Source organism: Lytechinus pictus, chromosome 5 (assembly GCF_037042905.1).
Source record: "Lytechinus pictus isolate F3 Inbred chromosome 5, Lp3.0, whole genome shotgun sequence".
In the NCBI taxonomy this organism is placed as follows: Eukaryota; Metazoa; Echinodermata; class Echinoidea; order Temnopleuroida; family Toxopneustidae; genus Lytechinus; species Lytechinus pictus.
The window spans coordinates 47,096,405-47,116,696 of NC_087249.1; the positions used below are offsets into that span (position 1 = coordinate 47,096,405).

Genomic DNA, 20,292 nt, shown 5'->3' on the forward strand with positions numbered 1-20,292 from the left:
CAGGGCTGGAACCCCTGCTTTTATTATGTAACATTCCACATTGTAGTCACACACACAAGTGTGCCCCATGAAGGATCTACTCTTAGTTTCAGTCAAGTCTATATTTTCTTTGAATTTGGATGATTACTGCAATCCATTATTGTCATTTTTCCACATTCTGTACTAAACTTATCCCGTCTCTCACATGAACCACATACTTTCCATGCCAGAAGGGTGTTACAAATATGCATGAAGTATGAAGATCGAGTCTTTTTGCCTCTAACATATATTATCTTCTTGTATGCTGTTAATGCATCTCTAACATTTTAAAAGTATCATTAACCTAGACCTACATTTACATGTAACCTTATTTCGCAGAGGCTACCATGTACAATATCATCTCAATGTTGATGCAAGGAAGAGGAATTAGACATGATCTCTGATAAATCTGTAAGCCGTTAATACATTTATCTTGTTCTTTTCTGATGAGACCGCTCGTAAAGGGACCGTCTTTTTATCTTCCTTAACCATCTCCCCATCTCAACATCACAGTCGGCCTACATGAAAGAGCTAATGGGGTCGGTAACTAACAAATGACTTTCCCAATAAGTCAATTAAGCACCATTAAGCCTCTTTTTTGGGTCAAGGGTCGATTACAGTTCTACATTGACATCAGACAGCTCAGAATAAGCTAGATTTTAGAGATATAACATGGGTAGCAACCTTCTTTTGCCTCAAAAAAATTCTACACAGGTATCAGGAGACTGTTTTCAGACAATGTGGATTGCCATTATTGCTATGTTTTTGAAATACAGTCTTTTTTAAGCTGCCCTCATTTTTTGGGTTTAATTTTGAGGTTTTATCAGCCAAGCCACGATATGCTACTCTCTCTGCAATCATGATATCGAGTGTTGCCATAGAGCACTAGCAGCTCAAACTTGAAGTGGAGACACATTTGTAAAAATATGTCAGACACGCAGACATGCTAACTCTACTTTATGAGTTTGCATTCCACCAGCCCTGCCATTATCATGGCATTATCCTTTACATCCCACGGTTGCTATGTGCTTAGCTTTTGATGGCGATGTTCGCGTTCGTGTCCTCGATCATTAAGTGTTGACTTTTTGATGCCTACCATCTTCCAAAAGTCGCTGGGCAGTGTGACAAATCACCCCTCTGCTCCTACGTGCCGCTACAGTGCTCTGTGCTGTGCAGCCAATACCTATGTGATTAATGTTATGCATGTGGGTAGAATGTAAATGACTATGCGTTGTAGATAATAAAATAAGGCATTCTGCTGCAAAACTAAGGATGGTAGGACCTGTTTAAAAAAAATCGTCATATTATTATTGAATACTAGGTGAAAATCATTGTCACCATAAATCCATACAAAGATTGCATTTGTTTGCACTGGCCATAATAGTGTGTCAAGTGGTATTATGATATATGCACATAAATTTGCTTACTTGAAATAGCTGATGGATTTATGAATGCATTTCATGCTATTTCGTCAAAGACTGTAAATCATGAACACAGTTGTTCAGATGTTTTGCATCAGGTTATATACATAATGAATATGCGTTATGGCATTGGCTATGGTTATTTTGCTATACATTTCGGAATGATTTGATATAGTGGAAACAATTGCAGACAAACATTCTTTAAAATGGACTACGTAATCTGTCCAAGCAGAAAGTGACGTTGCGAGTATCCCTTATGATAAATGGTTACCACCCATCTGGCCCCATTAGATAATGTCAAATAAAAACATCAAGTCCATTTCTGTTTGTTTTCAAACAGAAGGATAAATTCTTGCCTACGGGTATAATGAATTAGAATGGGATTTGTAATAGTTATGTCTGCCATTCTGTCTGTGTGTGAATGCTAATGGACTTCCTTTTTGTCTCTTCTTTTGCAGCCAAAAAAGAAGCCATGACGTCACTGGTCAACCCTGCTTACAACAGCACAGTGGGGTCCCCAACAGATCAAGTCAACGCAAACACGACAACGGCGGGACTCTCCATGGAGGAACACGACCCATTACAAAATGAGATTAACAAAATGATGAAGGAGAGCTTGATGGACTCAGACTTTAGCCAGACGGACAATAAGAATGAGGGGGTGTCCATCCAAAGTGCCGTTCTTGGGGGGTCGGTCGGGAAGAGCCGCTCCAAGTATGCTTCAACGGACTACTCTTCCATGGGAATAGGCAATCCATTAGAAAACCTGCCCGGGGCTTACTCTGATGATGACTATGATGATGATGAGGATGATGTTTATGTGGAGGAGGAGGAGGAGGATAGGAGATTGACAGTAGCAGATGATAACATCCTTCGGGAGAGGAACAAGATTAAAGCGGAAGCCATGTTTGCCGGCATTGATTTTATCGATGATGGGGAGGATGAGGACGAGAGCGAGGATGAGGAGGAGGAAGAGGATGACGAGGATCAAGCAGAAGTTGTGATCATTGAGGAAGTCGATAGCGCAGATGAGAAAGCACCAAAGAGAGTGAAAACAGACGATTGCTGTTCACCAAAGGACCCTGATGCAGATCTTATGTCACCGGATGAAGTGATTGCCACAAAACTAGGTGGCATTTTAAGTTATTATGCCAACTTGGAAGCATTGACGAAGCAACGTTCGGAACAGATCGAGGATGATACCACGTCGTTACGAGGCAGTGTCAGCGATTCGTCAGATATAGAGGGCGAGAGGCACGAAGGCCTTTATGAAATGCCTCAGCAACCGACCCCATTCGATTCAGGACCTTCTACTATGGATGATGAGAGCACAGATGATTGTGAATCCACATATGATATGCTTTACAAGAGCTTTGGGCTCAGGACACAAGAAGAAACCTTTAAGCCGGATCTATTGTCCCCATCGCAAGGTCAACATGACCATGGATATGCCAGTGAGACATCGGCTGATGAGAGAGTATCTCCAATCAAGCGACCCGGAATGCTGGTCAGAGATGGATTCAAGCCCCCGCTCAGTGCTCTTACCGAAGACCTCCCCCTCAAGATTCTGTCCCCAACAACGGAAGCCGAGTCGGGCATCGAGGTCACTCCGGAACCCAAGTCCTCCAGCAAACCTCTGTTGGATAAGGAACTTTCGGAAGCGCAGAAAAATGCTCTGACGAAGCCGACGACACTTCCACCAGGCTGGCGTGAAGTAGCAGATGCCCATGGAACATACTATTGGCATGTACCCACAGGAACTACACAGTGGAGTCCACCCTCACCCACAGACAGCCAAGGATCTGCAAGCCCACCCAAGAAACCAGCTAGGGTATGTACATTACATGTATATTGGTGTCCATGTTAGTCATTGTCTAATCTTACTATTGTGCCTCGACATATTCTACAGTATACCTGCATCAAGGAAACAGCCGTTGGTCACTCTAGGATTTCAATTTCAAGTGTTCTCCTGACCAATAGTCAGAATTTTTTCATGAAAAAGGTCGCAGCTTTGTCTTTTTCTCTTTTCCATTTATCTTGCATTCTTATTCCATATGTCTTTTCATCTCTACTTTGTTATATATTTACACAAACAATGATAACAATCTGTTTTTTGTGAACATAAGTTCTGATCTCTATTACACAAAAGATCTATTTACTTCTTACGTCTTTGGGAGAATATTTTAGCTTACTTATTTTCTTGGAATCTGTTTGATTTGATCTGATAAATTCATATTCCCTATTCTCAAAGACATTTCAATATTTACCTGCTCATCCCAATGTCTCATATTTCCTTCATGGTATCGTTGGTGTAAACACTGGTCAACAGTGACTGTAAAAGATAGTTTTTTGTATGAGCCACCATAAAGCACGTTTGTTAAAATCTATATGGATGAAGGAATCAATAGCCCACCATCTTGAAGCGCCCAAATCCCAAAGTGTATTTATTCTGTATTGGGCCCACTTTCCTGCTTGTCATTTTCCCCTGCTTTCCCAAAATGAGGTATCTCCCCCAAGATGTCAACACGCTGCAATCAGATACTATGTATTCTAAGAGATTGATGAAGGAGCGGAAAGAAGATGGTCCAGAAACAAGGCTGCTGTCATTCAATACCGTTTGTTCTTTCCTCGATCGTGAGTCTGGGAGTTTTAATGATGGAAATATGTCATTTTTTATGAGTTGTTTTTGTAGATGCATAGATAGTAGTTGGAGCATCCAAAAAAAAATTTTGCCTTGAAACGAAACCACATCCGAGGAGTTTGTCAGTCGGGGGGGGGGGGGGGGGGTGTCTGCATGATGAAATAGGCCTTTGTCATTAAGTTTGAGTTTTTCAATATTTTAGATAGTAGTTGATCAATATTTTAGATAGTAGTTGATAAATTTTCAAATCCAAAGGGATTTTGCAGTAATTCTACAAGGATGATGAGTAATTTAGAAAGCAAGAGCATTAGCAAACAAAAATAATGATATAGATGCTCAGATATTACTGACCTACATGTAAGAATTGAAACATTTATTACTTATAGAATAGGAAACCTGAGCATTTTTTTACGTTTGTGAAAAAGGTCTTAATATGAAGCCTAAATTCTCTGACTGCACAAAAGGACCCTCTCATTTTCCTGCTATTGAAACGAGTTTTATCTATGCCAGTCTTGATTCAATACCCACTCGTTGATCAAAGTTCAATCGGCCTGTGCCTGCAGGCCACTGGTGTGAGGTAGAGAAGAACTGGAGAGGAAATGAGATGACAATAAATCAATTTCATTCTCCGACCTTGTCAAGGACACTTCCTATTTCACTGCCAAGGTAGCTGGTTAGTCTGTTTTACATACCTTTCTCCATTCATTTGACCTTTTCCTTTGTCATTCTTTTGCCGTAAAGCCTGCTTTTAGCTTTGGTTTATCTCGCAAAATGCATTATTCCAATTCATTACCAGATTGCATGAATGTATACGATAACAGTTACGATGTGGCGAATAGGGAATGAAAATGTGTGAGGAAAAAATGTGTGATTTTATATGAAAATCCATTTGATCAGGTGCCTTTATCTAATTTTTTGAATAAATACAAAGAACGAACTCACTATTTAATTGAACCTAATTTGGTGGTTCATAACTGCTATCCAAATCTTGAATTTTAAATCTACCTAGATGCTTCACTCAAACTCCCTCTCGAGTATTTCACATCTCCTTACAGAGATGCTTTTATCTTTTCTTTCCGGCCTTGGCAGGTTTGAACATTCCTTTTTTTCTTTATGAAAAAAAGTGCACACACCTTGACGCATATCGGAGAGTGATGTATATTTTCCATTGACTGAGTCGAATCGATTCCGCTTTTGTCTAGTCGAGCTTTAGGATGCGGGAATTGAAGTATTCACCAGCCATGTCTGAATTCTCTTCTTGCAGCTGCTCACTCCACTGAGCTCCTCTTTAGGTCTCGTCTACATCAGTCTGTGCTTTGATTTTATCTAGATATTGATATATCTAGAAACCTTGATTGCGATTGGCTGCTGAGCCCCGATGCCATGGTAGTTGCCATAATGGTAAAGATGCTGTTCTAACTCTTCATGAAACGGGCCAAAAAAATCTGGCAAGCTATCATATTTACCTTTATGCATTTGAACCTGTTTTATTGCTGAGCCCTGTTGCCATGGAAGTTTCACTCAAAATTTCAAGGGATTTAAAATAAATCCAGATCGACTGTGAATAGTGATGAGCCGAATATTAAATTTAGATTTAAACTTTGCTGATTTAAAGATATAGCTAAAAGATTTGAACTGAAATCTTTTAAGATTTAACTATCGATCCTTAAAACTATAAATAAATCCAATATTCAGCTTTTCACTTTTGACAGCCGATCTGGATTTATTTGAATCCTTTTCAAAAAATAAATTCCAACTAGGTGCCCATTTGCCTTTAGTTACCTAGGTTGAATTGATCTACAATGTGGATCAATTCTAGTTGAAGGAAATTACGCTATGACAGGGAATCAAACCCATTACTCTGTTCCAGAATCTGGAGACTAATCCACTAGGCCACAATGCTCTACTCTTGGGTTATTGCATTTCTTGAATCTTTAGATTAATCTAAAGATGCGCTAATCCTGCTGAGAGGCTTGTGATTGAGCAAGGTCGGGCTGATGAGAAACATCCCTCCATTTCCTCCAAAGGCCTCTCAGGTTTAATGTTAAAACATGTTCCAAGTCCAGACACCACTATGGGAATTTCTTCCAACATTACAAAAAAGGGAAGGTGGGGGAATGGAGTCTGGTAATGGGATTTGGATTTAGTCCCAATTTCTCAAAACCAATTTCACTTCAAATTCATCAATTATTTAATATCTCCTTTTTCCAGAACCACGAATGAAACATAATTATATGGCCAATTCTACCTCTTTTGACATGGTACTTCTGCTTCTTAAATAAATTTGAGTTCCCTTTGGATTTTACTGGTCCTCTTCTTGAATCTCAATTTTTTTGGTCAAAATTTTCATAAAGCAAAACAATTCTGTATATTTCCCCCTAAAATATTCAAAATAGATGATTAAAATTTCTTCAAGTTTATATTAAATTCTTCTATATACCAAACTCTCTCTGGACTGATTTAACATCTACAGTAGATGAAGGTACACTTATTGGGTGTTGGAAGAAGATATGTGTGACCAACCACTCAAACCAACAATATGTCGCCCAAAATGAATTTTTTAGATATTTATTGAGTTTGAACAAGCTTTAAATGTGTTATGATTTGTCAAACTTGATCAACAATAACTCACTAGAATACTTGGTTGAATGCAGAGAAAACAGTTTCAGAAAATTAGGAGAAACAAAACATTCAAAGTTTGTGTTCACTCAAGCATGAGATGTGCACACTGTTTAATTTCAATGAAACTTCCAAGCAGTCTACAAAAACTTGTGTCAAATAAACTCCTGTATCTTGTCTCAACTTAACTATTCAACTTAACAATTCAGAATTTTTACAGTATAAAGATGAAGAAATACTCCTTCAGACAAGCTACGTTTTGAATTTTGGCGTTTTGAAGACCAATTTACTATTTTGGCTATTAACAGAGAACCTTCCCTGGCGACTTATTGGTTGTTTTGGGGTGGTTGGTCACATATGAAATTGAATCGATTGCAAATTTCTGTTGCTAATTTACGATTGATTTATCAGTTGTAATGTTATCAAAATTTATCTCTTTTTTTACGTCTGATTGCAAGAAGCCGACCAGCAATCGATTGCTAATTTGCAATGAATGACCTGACTTATGATTGATTTTGGAACATAAAATTGACTTGCAATTGATGGCAGGTTTCTTGCAACACCCCATCACTCTGTACCAATTGCACAGCAGAACATGGCGATATGGGGAGGGGGATAGGGTTAGTAGCGCTTCAACTGCTATCACCTGCATGAATACTCGGACCATCGGTTGTCATTAACACACCCCCTTAAATGCATTTTTTTTAAAGACGTAAAATGATACCATTTTCATATACCTTCATTTTGTTTTATATGCATATTTTACACCCTACACAAGTGCACATCGTAAGGAATACACCCCTTATCTAGGACTTGTAGATCACATGAAAATCCAGAACAATTTGGGAAAAGATATTCTGAAAGCAAGTGAATTTAGTAAAAAAAAAAGAAGTAGCCTGCCAGCCCTGGGCCCTGTAACACAAAGGTTAGGGAATAATCAATTGAAATGTCCTATCAAGATCATTGTAGCATTTTGATAGGTAGGCTAACTAGGAACCAATCAGAACTGTTCTTTCAAATTAGCGATCGATCGCTAACCTTTGTATTATGGGGCCCACAAAAATATAAAACTAAAAAAAACATAACGCTGAAATTCTCATTCTAGTGAAATGTAAAATAATAAAATAAGAAAGCTATGAAATTCAAAATGTTTGGTGTATATCTTGTGGATATAGTCAAAATTTTCATTAGTGTTGATTCAGTTCAACAGTCACGTGTACAGTTGTGCATACTGTTTTGCATAAATGTTGTGTGTAACTAACGAACGGCTTTATGAAACAGTGACACAAAATATGCTCCTGCGACATTTGCTTTGGTCTTAATATCTCAGTAGGCATAGGGTTAGAGTTAGGAATGCAAAAGAGCTTTTGGTCCAGAATAATGTAAAGATAAGCATTAGGGTTTAGTTAGCTCTGCAGGTTTGATTTGTATTTGGCTTACAGAATTTCTATTGGAATGACTGTCGCCGGAACAAATGTCATGGAACCTTCATGAATCGCCCACTCCACTTTGATAAAAGCGGAGTAGCAGTTCCTACGGATGATGAGAGGGAAATCAATTGCATCTCTCCATAGTCATTATTAACACCTCCATTCCTCAAACCACTTCCCTTAATCATATCTCCATTTATAACATCCCCCATATAAAATCAGTACAGTTGTCTTTGAACCTGTTTAGACGAGAGGTCATCTCCGGAACTGGTACATAGCCATACATTTGCATGTATTGGATCATTCAGACGGCATAATTACATTGGATAAAGCAGTGAAATGTTGTGTCTTAATAGCGTTCATTGACAGCTGTCTGTTCACATTATAGAGTTTCAATTCTATTAATGCGAGCTCATTTTTAGGAAAAATATGCCATGCTTATTTCTATTTTAAAATATGACCATATCATTAACGATAAGAATCTTTGTTGAAATTGGTGAATAAATTCCGTTTTGTGACATTAATTTTTTTTGCATTATGTCAAAAGTACATAAGATCTTACTTAAATACGAAGATTCTATCCCATCATAATTATGTTAATACTCTTTGATACACTTAATTTGAAATCCACCTTAAAAAAAAAAAAAAAAAAAAAAGTGAGCATTGCATTTTCTTAACTTTACTTATCCTTTGAAAGAGCCTATGGGAAGCATATGGCAGTGATATACACTATCATCATTTTTGGTATTATTTTCATTAATATTACATTTGAAAAACAAAGAAATAACCACATTTGCAATTCCTATTGAGCAATTGACACAATGATTGTTATTAGTCTAAATCAGGATTATAATATGGATGCCTGATGACCTCTGCGATTCCTTATTCCGCTTCTGATTTTCTTTGAGTCTTAGCACCCTCGCCTGCACAACCTCCCCAGATGTGTCCCGCCTCCGCTGTTAATATTTAAAGGAGAATGAAACCCTTGAAACCAGCTGAATCCATATCAAAGAGAAAAATCAAAGAAACATATTGTTGAAAGTTTGAGGAAGATTGAATGAATAATAAGAAAGTTATGAGCATTTGAAAATTGAGATCACTAATGCCATGTAGATCCTCCCATTGGCAATGCAACCAAGATCTGTGATGTCACACAAGTACAACTCCCTCATTACTTTAGTACTTATTTCACTTATATTCTCACTTTTATAGAGTCTATCACAAGGTGAGGTGTTCTCTTTATGAGAGGACAAGTCCAGAGGTTTCACAACATTATATCAATGATGAATCGTTTGTCATATGATTAGAATGAGCAAAAAGAGATGTTTTGGGGTACATTTTCAGTGTCCAAAAGGGGAGAGTTGTCCAGTTTTGGACACTGAAAATATACCATCTCTTTTTGCTCATTCTAATCATATGACAAACGATTCATCAATGATATAATGTTGTGAAACCTCTGTACTTGTCCTCTCATAAAGAGAACACCTCACCTTGTGATAGACCCTATAAAAGTGAGAATATAAGTGAAATAAGTACTAAAGTAATGAGGGAGTTGTACGTGTGTGACATCACAGATCTTGGTCGCATTGCCAATGGGAGGATCTACATGGCATTAGTGATCTCAATATTCAAATGCTCATAACTTTCTTATTATTCATTCAATCTTCCTCAAACTTTCAACAATATGTTTCTTTGATTTTTCTCTTTTATATGGATTCAGCTGGTTTCAAGGGTTTCATTCTCCTTTAAAACTTCACTTTAGAAGTATGTTCATTACAGACATGGAGTCTTGTTTGTATTGTTCTTTAATAATCTCTGGGATGGTATCACTCTTTGCAGATGTTTGAGATAAAAGACAGTGGAATTTAGGAGCCAAGACATTCTGTTGTAGATGGTAACGTGTACAATCTGGTTCCAAAAGCTCTTTTATAAATCAATGTAAAGATCTAAAAGACGTATAGACTTTGGTACTGGGGCTTGATTTCACCACTATTGAGCATGATCAAAAACATCAATTTTTGCCTTTTCACTGTACATCGTAAGAAAATTAATTTGCATCAAGACCGAATGCCTTTGTTTAGAACCTGTTTCTGTACTGAATTAGAGGATGCATTCAAAATAGAATATATGATGTGTATTAATGGTAGAATTGTTGTATTTGACATGAAAGAGGATTCTGTTTTTCATATATAATGGAAATATTTGATCGTTCATTTCGTTCTCTCATCACATACCCATGCTGTGGTGTCTTCATTCAGTATGCATTCTAAATCAAGTGCCTCATATAGGCATTGGTTTTTCTGGTATTATCCACAATCTGACATTGTCATTACTCAATGTCAGATAATGGGTACATTGAAAAGTGATGAAAGATCTTTATTTGACAAAGTAATTTGAGAGAGAGAGAGAGAGAGAAAGGGGGGGGGGGAGGGGTGTTAAGAAAAGGGAAGGCAAAGATATTTTTGGTAACAAGAATTAGAGAAATAGATAGATAAATGGTTTATTATTAAAAATCAAGACATCATCGCAGCTAAGGCCGAATTGCAATTTATTTACAAGGTAATAATGATACAAAAGGTATTCACACAATAACACAGATAATTACAAAATAAATAATATGGATAAAGTATAATAATGAAAGAGAGAGAGAGAGAGATACAGAAGGGGGAGGGCTGTGGGGATAATGTAAATGTTAAATTATATTAGTATTATGGAGTCCTATTATGATGTTTTGGATGACAGGAGAATGTACAAAACATATGGCTTTTACAATAAAAATGGAAGGGGAAATGTAATGTGAAGTAGGAGCTGGATCAGTATGATGAAAAGAAACATAAAATTTGTATTAATACAGATTTACGGCAGTGTTGTGATATCTGGAGAGCTCTTGGAATTATACAGAGAGAGAGGGGGAGGAGAGATAAGAAAAGGGAGGGGAGATGGCAGAGAGAAAGAAAGATAAAGACAGAGTTACAGACATATGGATAAATAACCAAACTCAGATCGAGAGAGGACATATCGTAGGCCTCACATTTTTAAAGACAAGATTTAACAACAAATTTTGACTGAAATGGGGTCAATATGAAATGTGAGATAGTGTTCCGACTGGGCCAGCAAACAATTGCAAATATTGTTTGAAACCGGATAGTTTAGCATTGTGATGCAAGATATTTACACCGCTGTGGTGAGAAGCAGAATACAAACACGAAAAGAAAAAAGACATGCAACATGATAGAACAAAGAAGAGAAGCCGGAAAGTTTAAGAAAGGCAAGGCACACGAATGAAGCACAGTCTCATCTTCCGCGAAGTATTTGGATGAAAAATGTTCAATATTCATGACATTAGTCACTATAGGATGTGATGCTCGTTGCTGTAATTGCATCTTTTTTGCCTTTGGCCACTTAAGCGTTGAACGTGCTCCGTATATATCGACCCTCTTCAACATCTCATCCGTCTTATACTCTAACCCTCATGTCTTTCTATAATTCCCAGCAATTTTTTTTCTACCATTTTATTATTACTTTTAGGCCTATATCATTTGAAAAAATAGAAGAAAAAAACTAACAATTCACAATACATGGCAAATTTAGGCTCATGTTGATATTTTGGTCATTTCCTCAGGATATTATAATGGGTAGCCCACATTTTTTAATTCTACAGAAAAAATGATGGTTTTAAGAATTTTGAAACCAATTAATGATTGAGAGAAATATTAAGGTTTTATCATGTTAAAATATCCAAGTTTGAGACCTTTTCACTTACATAAAAGAGAGGGGTATGTTTTTGTCTTATAATTCTTTCCTTTGATACTCCATCCTTCTTTGTTCCTTCTTTTTTGTATCTCTTATACTCCATATTATTATTTTTGTTTGCTTGCCAATTGTTTCCACTCATTTTCAAGGAATCTCCCATCCCCTCTTTTTCTCTCACTCTTTTCCTCCCTGTATCAACACATGTGAGGTATCTATGACACAATCGTACCATCTCCGTAACAAAAGGCTCAACCGGGATTTAGCCGAAGAAAAAGGAGACACAAAGAGGCTGTAATCAGACAATTACTGATGAAGAGCGACAGCTTTTTATGGAAATAACCCAAAGCTAGATTGACAGGCTTTAGTGCATGGAGCGGAATGGTTACCTATTATTGGGTGCGATCATGTTCAGGGAGCTCTTTTCGGGGTGCCCCCAAAGCACAACAGGGTTCATATTACCCCCATCAGCGGGGAGTTCGCTAATTCCACCTTGCTACCCAAAGTGGGTAGTGATTGCCTCTTTCGCAGCTCAGACAAAGGTTGTTTTGGTGTGAAATTTGAAACGATCAAACCATAAAGAAAAAATGGAAACTTGAAAAGATACCACAGTGGAAGATGATCCTTATGTGTAATTTTTAATCATAAATCATTTAAACATATTTAATCCAGCGTCTTTTTTATGAAGTGACTGTAGATAGTATTGAGGTAAAGAACATCATAAAGCACCTTGTAAAATAATCATCAGTGTATTTCTATGAAGTGGTTGTAAAGATCATCAAGGGAAAGAACATTCTATACCCTGCAATTATCCATGTTTCCTGGAGGTTCCACGGGGTTCACCGATTCCTCCTGAATCATTCATGTCTTCTGATCTACCAAGGAAAAAAAAAGTTAGATATATGTATTTTAGTATAAGGTAACAAATACAGACCATTGATGTATGGCATATACCATGCATCACATAAACATCTGTGTGCACCTCATAAATAGTTTGACATCCATGCACAATTATCCATTTTCCATTTTATTTAAAACCACAAAGGGCAGATTTGGCAGAAGAAACCAAATGCACCATGGAAGTTTCGTCTAAAAATGCAAAAGATTATCCTGTTTCAAATATTGGTGTATATTTTGATTTGGTTGCAGAGTAAATCTCTAGATGGGATAGATTGTTATTCTGGTGGATAATTGTTGAGTCTTTCCTTTTCCTGGGGAAATGAGAATGTATTCCCTTTTTTATTTCAATACCTAATAAACCGGAAATGAGCATTCAGAATCCAATGGATGCATGCATTTCACCTTGGTTTCATAGAAAGAACCTCACTCATGCCTGCTGCGTCACGTAAAGGAAGCGTGTGCAGTTCAGAATCTCTCTTCAGCAAAGAAGGGCCTCCTGTTTAATTAATGCAATTGCGTGATTCACGTGGGTGGCTTATTTGCCCGCACTCACGTACCAATGATGGGACTGAACATTCAGTGGTAACATGAATGATTTGAGAGTGAAGTCACCCCCCCCCTCTTTCCTCCCTCCAATGAAATATTAAAGTTCTCAATTCATCACGGTTCTTTTGTTTTAGTGAGTCAGGCACATGATGAGTTGTTATAAATGGTCCATGAAAGCTGAATTTATGGGCGAAATCAATTACGATCTGTCGACTCGTGGAGGGTGATGTTGATTTGGAGGGTGGAGATACAGTTGTTGATGATGATGATGACGATGATGCTGTTGCTGATAATGGTGATGATAGTGATGATGATGAAGATGGTGATGATGATGAAGATGGTGATGATAGTGACGATGATGAAGATAGTGATGATAGCGATGATGTTGATGATGATGATGATGATGAGGATGAGGATGATGTTGATGATGGTGATGATGATGATGAGGATGATGATGATGATGATGTTGATGATGGTGATCATGATGATGATGGTGGTGATGTTGATGATGTAGATTGATGATTATAGCAATGAACATGATAATGATGTGGATGATGATTATTATGTTGATGACGAAGCTTATTAGTCACTTATCATATCAGTTATTAATATTTATTGGATATTTCAGAGCTTACATGTACCTATATGTTCCAATTCTTCATTACTTCCATATTGAATGATACTGATAAAAACCAACTCCACTAGATCTTCATACCATAAAACATCATCAATCAACATTCATATCTTCCACAAACAAAATAGTAATCACATTAAAATATTGGTATTAGGATCAAACTCCTTTCCCCCATTTCCCCTCTATAAAATAATGCAGCCATGCATTATTTACTTTCTGAAAGAGCATTGATCAATCCATCTATTATTCCTGTGACTCACTCTGTCGCCATCAAACAAGAGGCCTATAAAGGGGTTTGAATTGATCGAAAGCGAATCTACAATTGTAGTCAGGCGAATTCAACATATGATGGTGTGAAATAAGTTTCCTTGATTCTGCCGCTCCAGTTTTAAGAATATTTTTTCATCAATCTTGATCCCCTGTGAAGGATGACCTTCAACATTCAAAAGGAGGTTGCTGCATGGCATTCATTAAAATTGTGTCTATTTCAAACTACTCCTCTTGTTTATGATAACAACCTTAGACATTTAGATTGCTGTAATTGCCATAAATCATAAGTTCACAGTATTATTACCAAGCAAAATTTGTTAAAGTAAAATGAATTAAAATGAAGACTTTACATAACCCTAACTTAACACAAAATTATATCATTTTTAAATATTGGCTCTGATTTTTCACTATCAAAAATATTTCCTGTTGCTGTGACATGATCAATGCTCATGTTGTTAGGCCTATATTTTAAAATGCCAATCCATATTATTTCTCTTATTTTCAGAAATCAAAATGAGCTATTTTAACATCTAACTGTTAACTAATCATTTTTTTGTAGTGTAATGCTACTAGTTCCCAAGATGGAATATGCCCCTTCCCCATTCATCCTGAATCTCCTTTGGACCCTCTCATATTCTTTCAAATGTTAAGACTCCCCCATCCTTTCCATGTGTAGTTCTCAAGACCCACCCTTCCTCTTCCCATCCAACCATACCTTCTCTTTTCCCTTTCATATGCCTTCTATTCTTAAGACTCGTGAAACAATCAAGTTCCTTCGAGTTAACATTCAACTTCAAATGGCTACCTGTGTGCGGCGGCAAACATCAAAGCCCGTTAAGAGTAATCGTACACCTGAAGAAATTTCTCATTACACGACCAAGACTGAATAGGAAACGAATTGAGTGAAATGTACCCAGAAAAAGAGGGATGTAAATTGAAATCCAGGGCTGTTTAAAGTAGTAAGAAGCAGAAGAAGATATAGCTGGGTAGACAATGTCGACAGAAGGCATCTTTCATGAACAGAGGGAGTTAGGAGTGATGAATCTGGGAGAAAAGAAAACCCGATGCAAAGATCTTTATCATTTTTCATCCAATCTCATCACTGCGATAGTTTTCCAACTGTAATGCAAATGCATATATTCCATTTTGTTATCTTATTTTATTTATCTGTGATATCTATACTGTGAATTAGCATTATATGTCTCCAACAATGTTTCAGCTAATATGTATGTATTTCTGGTTAGATGAGGCATCTTGCTATATGAATAAGTACATCTTCAGTAATTGATAACAACGTCAGATGAGACATTAAGTGGTTAATAACATTGTCAGACAGGGTATTTCCATGTATTTGTAAGAGTAAAGTGGCTAATAACATTGTCAGATGCATAGTTTTCTATATTTATAAGAACAACTTAGGTTGTTGATATCATTGCCAGACAATGCATTTCCATGTTTTCATAAGATATATTTAAGTCAAGTGGTTAATATCATTGTCAGAAAGGACATTCCATTTATTCATTAAAGCAACTAATGTTAAATTGTTGATAACATTGGACGATGCATTTCAGTTTTATACATTGAAGCATCTTGCCATATTTTATAAGAGCAACTTAAGCAGTTGATAACGTTGTCAGACGAGGCATTACAATGTATTCATAAGAGCAACTTAAGTGGTTGATAACATTGTCAAATGATCAATTTTAGTGTATTCATAAGAGCAACTTATGTCGTTGATAACATTGTAGTTGAGGCATTTACTGTATTCGTAAGAGCAACTAAAGTGGTAGATAACATTGTCTAATAAGGCATTTTGAGGGTTTTAAGCAAAAAAAGAGAAAGTTCATTGACTTTGTAAGAGATAGCTCTGTGAAGTGAATCACCGGCAAAGAGAGCCCCAAATGAGAATCGATGAGAGGGCTTGCATCCCATCATGAAGATGATCACTTTTATTCTTGAAAAAGGAACAAAACGGGAGAAAGAAGAGTAATCATTGGAAGAACATGGTGTCATGTTTAATCTCTGTCTGTCTGTCTCCCTCTCTGTTTCCACTGACTCACACCTCTTTCTAAATCTGGATTACAAGCACCCCCCATAAAAATTGACAGTCTCTTATGTCTCTCTCTTACTCTCATTTCTTTTTCTGCGGCCTTTATTTGTTCTTAACCTTTACATCATCTTTTGTGTGACCCTGTCTTTCTTCTCCATCCTTATATCTAATTCTCTTGCTCTCTCACCTCGCTCTTTTTATTTATCTTCTCTCTGTCTCTCTGTTCCTCTTTTCCCTCCGTCTTCTACCTCATCTGTATTTCCTCCCTTCTCTCCCCTTCTCTTCTTCCCCTTTCTTGCCTTCTTTTCTCTTCTCTGCTCTTTCCACTCTCTCTCTGTCTCACCTCTCTCTATATGTCAATTCATATTCTAAACCTTATACACCGTCTCTTTGTCTCCCTGTTCTCTTTAAGGTTTTTTTGTTTTATCTTTTTTATCAGTCTTGGATTTTCATTTTGTTCACAATCAAATTGTTGATCCTCATTAGCTTTAATACGCCCCCACTGGTTTCTTCAGGTTTTGTCTTCTTATCTACAGATGTATGCCTTTCTGTCTTTTCTCTTTTGTCTGTTTCTGCATGCCTGTCTCTTTATCTCCTCTCCTCTCTGTCTCTTGCTCCCTCCTTCTCTCACACTTCCTTTCTCTCCACTGTATTTTCTCTCCAAACTGTCTTTTTTTTCTCATCCCTCTTGTTCTTAGAATGTAAGAGATCCATTGATGATTCATATCCAAGGAGTTCACATCTCACTCAGATAGTTTCACACTATGCAATTACATCATCTGGTGGTTTTCCCGAGGAGCATCGGGATATCTAATCCCCGTCTTCATTCACTTTTCCCAATGATGCCATTCTCTTCCTGATTTCATCTTAAATTCCTCTTACATTGGTTTATCAATCCATTTGACCTTTGCCCATCACACTGCATGTGTTTTGAATTGAGATATGCTATGATGAATGAGAAATTGACACACGTCATCTCTAGCCTTATACCTATCTAACATGTTGTTTCTTGTTTTGCCCATCTTCCCCATGTATCCCCTCTCTTCTTCCAAGCACTACTACTTTTTAAATCTATCCTCTTTATATGAGTGATTTTCGTAATCTTATTGAGTTATTCATCACCTCTACTATTTCTTTGATTTAGAGATGACTGGGCTTCCACTTTGTCTCCCTCTATTGTTCATATTAATACAGTCACCCCCTGTCTTTCCCTTCCTCCCTTCCTCTCTCACTTTTCCACTCACCCTCTCTCTCTCTCTCTGTCTCACTCTTTCCCTTTCTCAGTTCCTCCCTCTCTGTCTCCTTCACTCACACTACTCTCCTCCACATGCCTGTCTTCACATTTGCCCTTTCTCCCCCTCTCTCTCTGTCTCTCTATCTTTCTCCATCTTTCATTGTTTTTCTTTGATATTTCCCTCTCATTACCTCTGTCTCCATCTTTTCCTCTTGCTACACTCTCTTCTACTTGCTCTTCTCTCCTGTCTTTCTCTTTGTCTTTCTAAACACCTTATTCTCTCCCCTTTCTTTCTTTCTCTCTCTCTTCACCACATCACTCTCTCCCACTCCACTTCCCCTAATTCTCTTAACCATCATTATTTCCACTTCCTAACTCCCCTCTCTTGTCTCCTGGTAACGTTGGCGTTTGATCTTGATGCCGTCAAGGTGTGCATCTCAATCCGATGATTCATCCCCTAGTGATGAGGCCAATAATGGGGGCAGCTTAACCTGGGCTTTTTTTATCCATCCATCCATCTATCTTGCCCAGCGGTCAGGTTGCGCTGACAAAGTACACCAGCCCGCTTCCACTGCCCAGGGGCCCCCCAAATGGTATTTCTCTAATCCATTTCCACGGCCATCAACACCTTGCCATCCCGACCCGCTTTTGTGACCCATCGGTATCCTGCGTAGATCTCTGTATCATCTTGGTTACCCAAACTCTTTTCAAGAATCGATGCAGATTTTATGAGATGAATTGAATCATTCAAATCAGTTAGGGATATATTTGTATAGGAAACACAAAAGCCATTTGTAATGTATGATAAATTTTCCCAATTTGGTTGAAGGTTGCCACAACATAGCAAATGGGAGAGTCAATGATGTCACGCAATATGAACTGTAAAAAAAAAAAAATCAATTTCGATTTCAATTAATTGTATGATTAATCGGATGGATCACTGCAAACCCTCATAATTGAGCTGCATGATGATAATTTTATATTTCATTTAAGATGGGAATGATGTCCATATATAAATATGCCATAGGGGCATTATTTTATTTTTGTATTAATTAAAATTTTGTTCTGTTTTTTTATGAATGCTTATTTCGAGCCATATTTTAGATAGACAAGTTACTCTGCACTTCAAACATTTTTTGTTAATGCTTAGTATGCCTACTTTGTATTATTATTATCAATGTAGCATTACATTCTTTCAATTTATTTCTTGTTATGCATAGTGAAAAATACAACAAAAAAACGAACAAACTTTTATGAGGTGGGCTTGATCTTTAATTTTGTTTAATAAAAACATGGTAAAATCAGGATACACCATTCTTATAGTGATCGATCCCACCATCCGTTAGATTAAATTCAATTTGGTATCAAGTGTCTGAATCCAGACGGTTTCTTTCTGCCCCCTCCCTCCCACGACCGACCCCAGCTCCAAAATCAAATATGATATATCGTGTTGCTCCACTTCCTGCAGCCCTGGTTCTTGTCATATCTAAAGATTGTGATTGTTTCTTTCACGGAAGAAATTAGGGACAAGACGCGAACGAAACCCTTCCGTCTGGTCCGCCACCACCTGCAGTAGTCCGTTCTTGAATTTCCTTTCTGCGGAAGATGATGATGGCCCCCGGCATCTTAGCGCTTGTTGACTAATATTCCCCTGTAATCTTTGTTCTCTCTCTCTCAGGCTTGGAATTTATTTGTTGTTCAGGTTTGTATTAAAACAAAGATAAAGCAGTGGGTTTGTTATTGACTAATAATCACCTCTAAACCTAAGCTTTTTCTAAGAAGAATTGCTTTGTTGTGTAGTCTTAAATTCTTGAATCTTTGTTCTCGCTGTCAGGCTTGTAATCTATTTGTTGTTCAGGCTTGTTTTAAGACAACATAGACTTGAACTTGAAAGAACATTCCTTAAGCAGTTGGTTGGTTACTGACAGATAATCGCCTGTATACTTTATTTTTTCTCAGAATTTGAATCACAAATTTGAATTGTTGTTTCAGCCTTATAAAGTTGAAGCAAGGGACAAAAGAAAGATGCACATACTTCATTGCGCATCCCTTTAATCCCTTTTCATGATTTGTTTCTTATCGTTTAAAAAAGATATGTGTTATAGCTCTCTTGATATATGAATGTGTATTACTTATCCATCTATGCTAACTCTGTATGAGTTTCTTTGATAAAGGATTTGTTTGCTTTTATAAAGCTTTCAAGGAGTTATTATCTTTTTAAGTGTTTTCAAGAGCTATCATCCAAAAGATAACCCAGCAGTTCGTTTAAGGACTATTTTACTTACAGGGTGTAATTAAAAACCTTTTGATATATTCCCATTTTCATTTTCAAATATAGTAACAATATTACTGAACAATAACCACATGAGGATATATTAAGTAACAAAGCATCACCGAATAGTGTATTTCATAACCATGTCATTGAATAATTCTTCTTGGTAGGATATATATAACATAGCATCACTGACTAGAGAGTTAATTGATTCCCAACCTCCTTTTCATAATCAAGTCCTGCCCTCTCATTGGACGACATCAGTTCACGTCCTGCTGCACTTGTGGATTGTGACGTATGAGGGTGTATGCGTGATGTCTTCTAGTGGGCTCTGGCTTGTACCCCGCACTTTCCCCCACGGTGTGCTAAATGTCAAGATGGGTGATTCATCACTGGTGTGAATACTGCTTGGTTGGTGCTGATTCACACACACAACACACACACACACACATGTTCTGGTGTATACAGAGTGGGTACAGGCAGACTTAGAGAGAGAGGGGGAGATGG

At 37.3% G+C, this 20,292-nt stretch overlaps 1 protein-coding gene across 1 annotated transcript; it reads left to right on the plus strand.

Moving 5' to 3' along the window:
• The first annotated feature begins 1,900 nt into the window (after window positions 1–1,900).
• On the plus strand, window positions 1,901–13,844 carry LOC129260160 (otolith matrix protein OMM-64-like). The gene is made up of 2 exons (XM_064099529.1): window positions 1,901–3,270; window positions 13,548–13,844. The coding sequence occupies exons 1-2, from the start codon at window positions 1,912–1,914 to the stop codon at window positions 13,842–13,844; spliced, it is 1,656 nt and encodes a 551-aa protein (XP_063955599.1). The 5' UTR covers window positions 1,901–1,911.
• The last annotated feature ends 6,448 nt before the right edge of the window (window positions 13,845–20,292 follow it).

Bases quoted from the DNA above. Each gene is read 5' to 3' on its own strand.
- LOC129260160 (XM_064099529.1), top strand. From the start codon at position 1,912: ATGACGTCACTGGTCAACCCTGCTTACAACAGCACAGTGGGGTCCCCA. The intron at 3,271-13,547 runs GTATGTACATTA...CGACTCGTGGAG, and splicing joins CACCCAAGAAACCAGCTAGG to GGTGATGTTGATTTGGAGGG.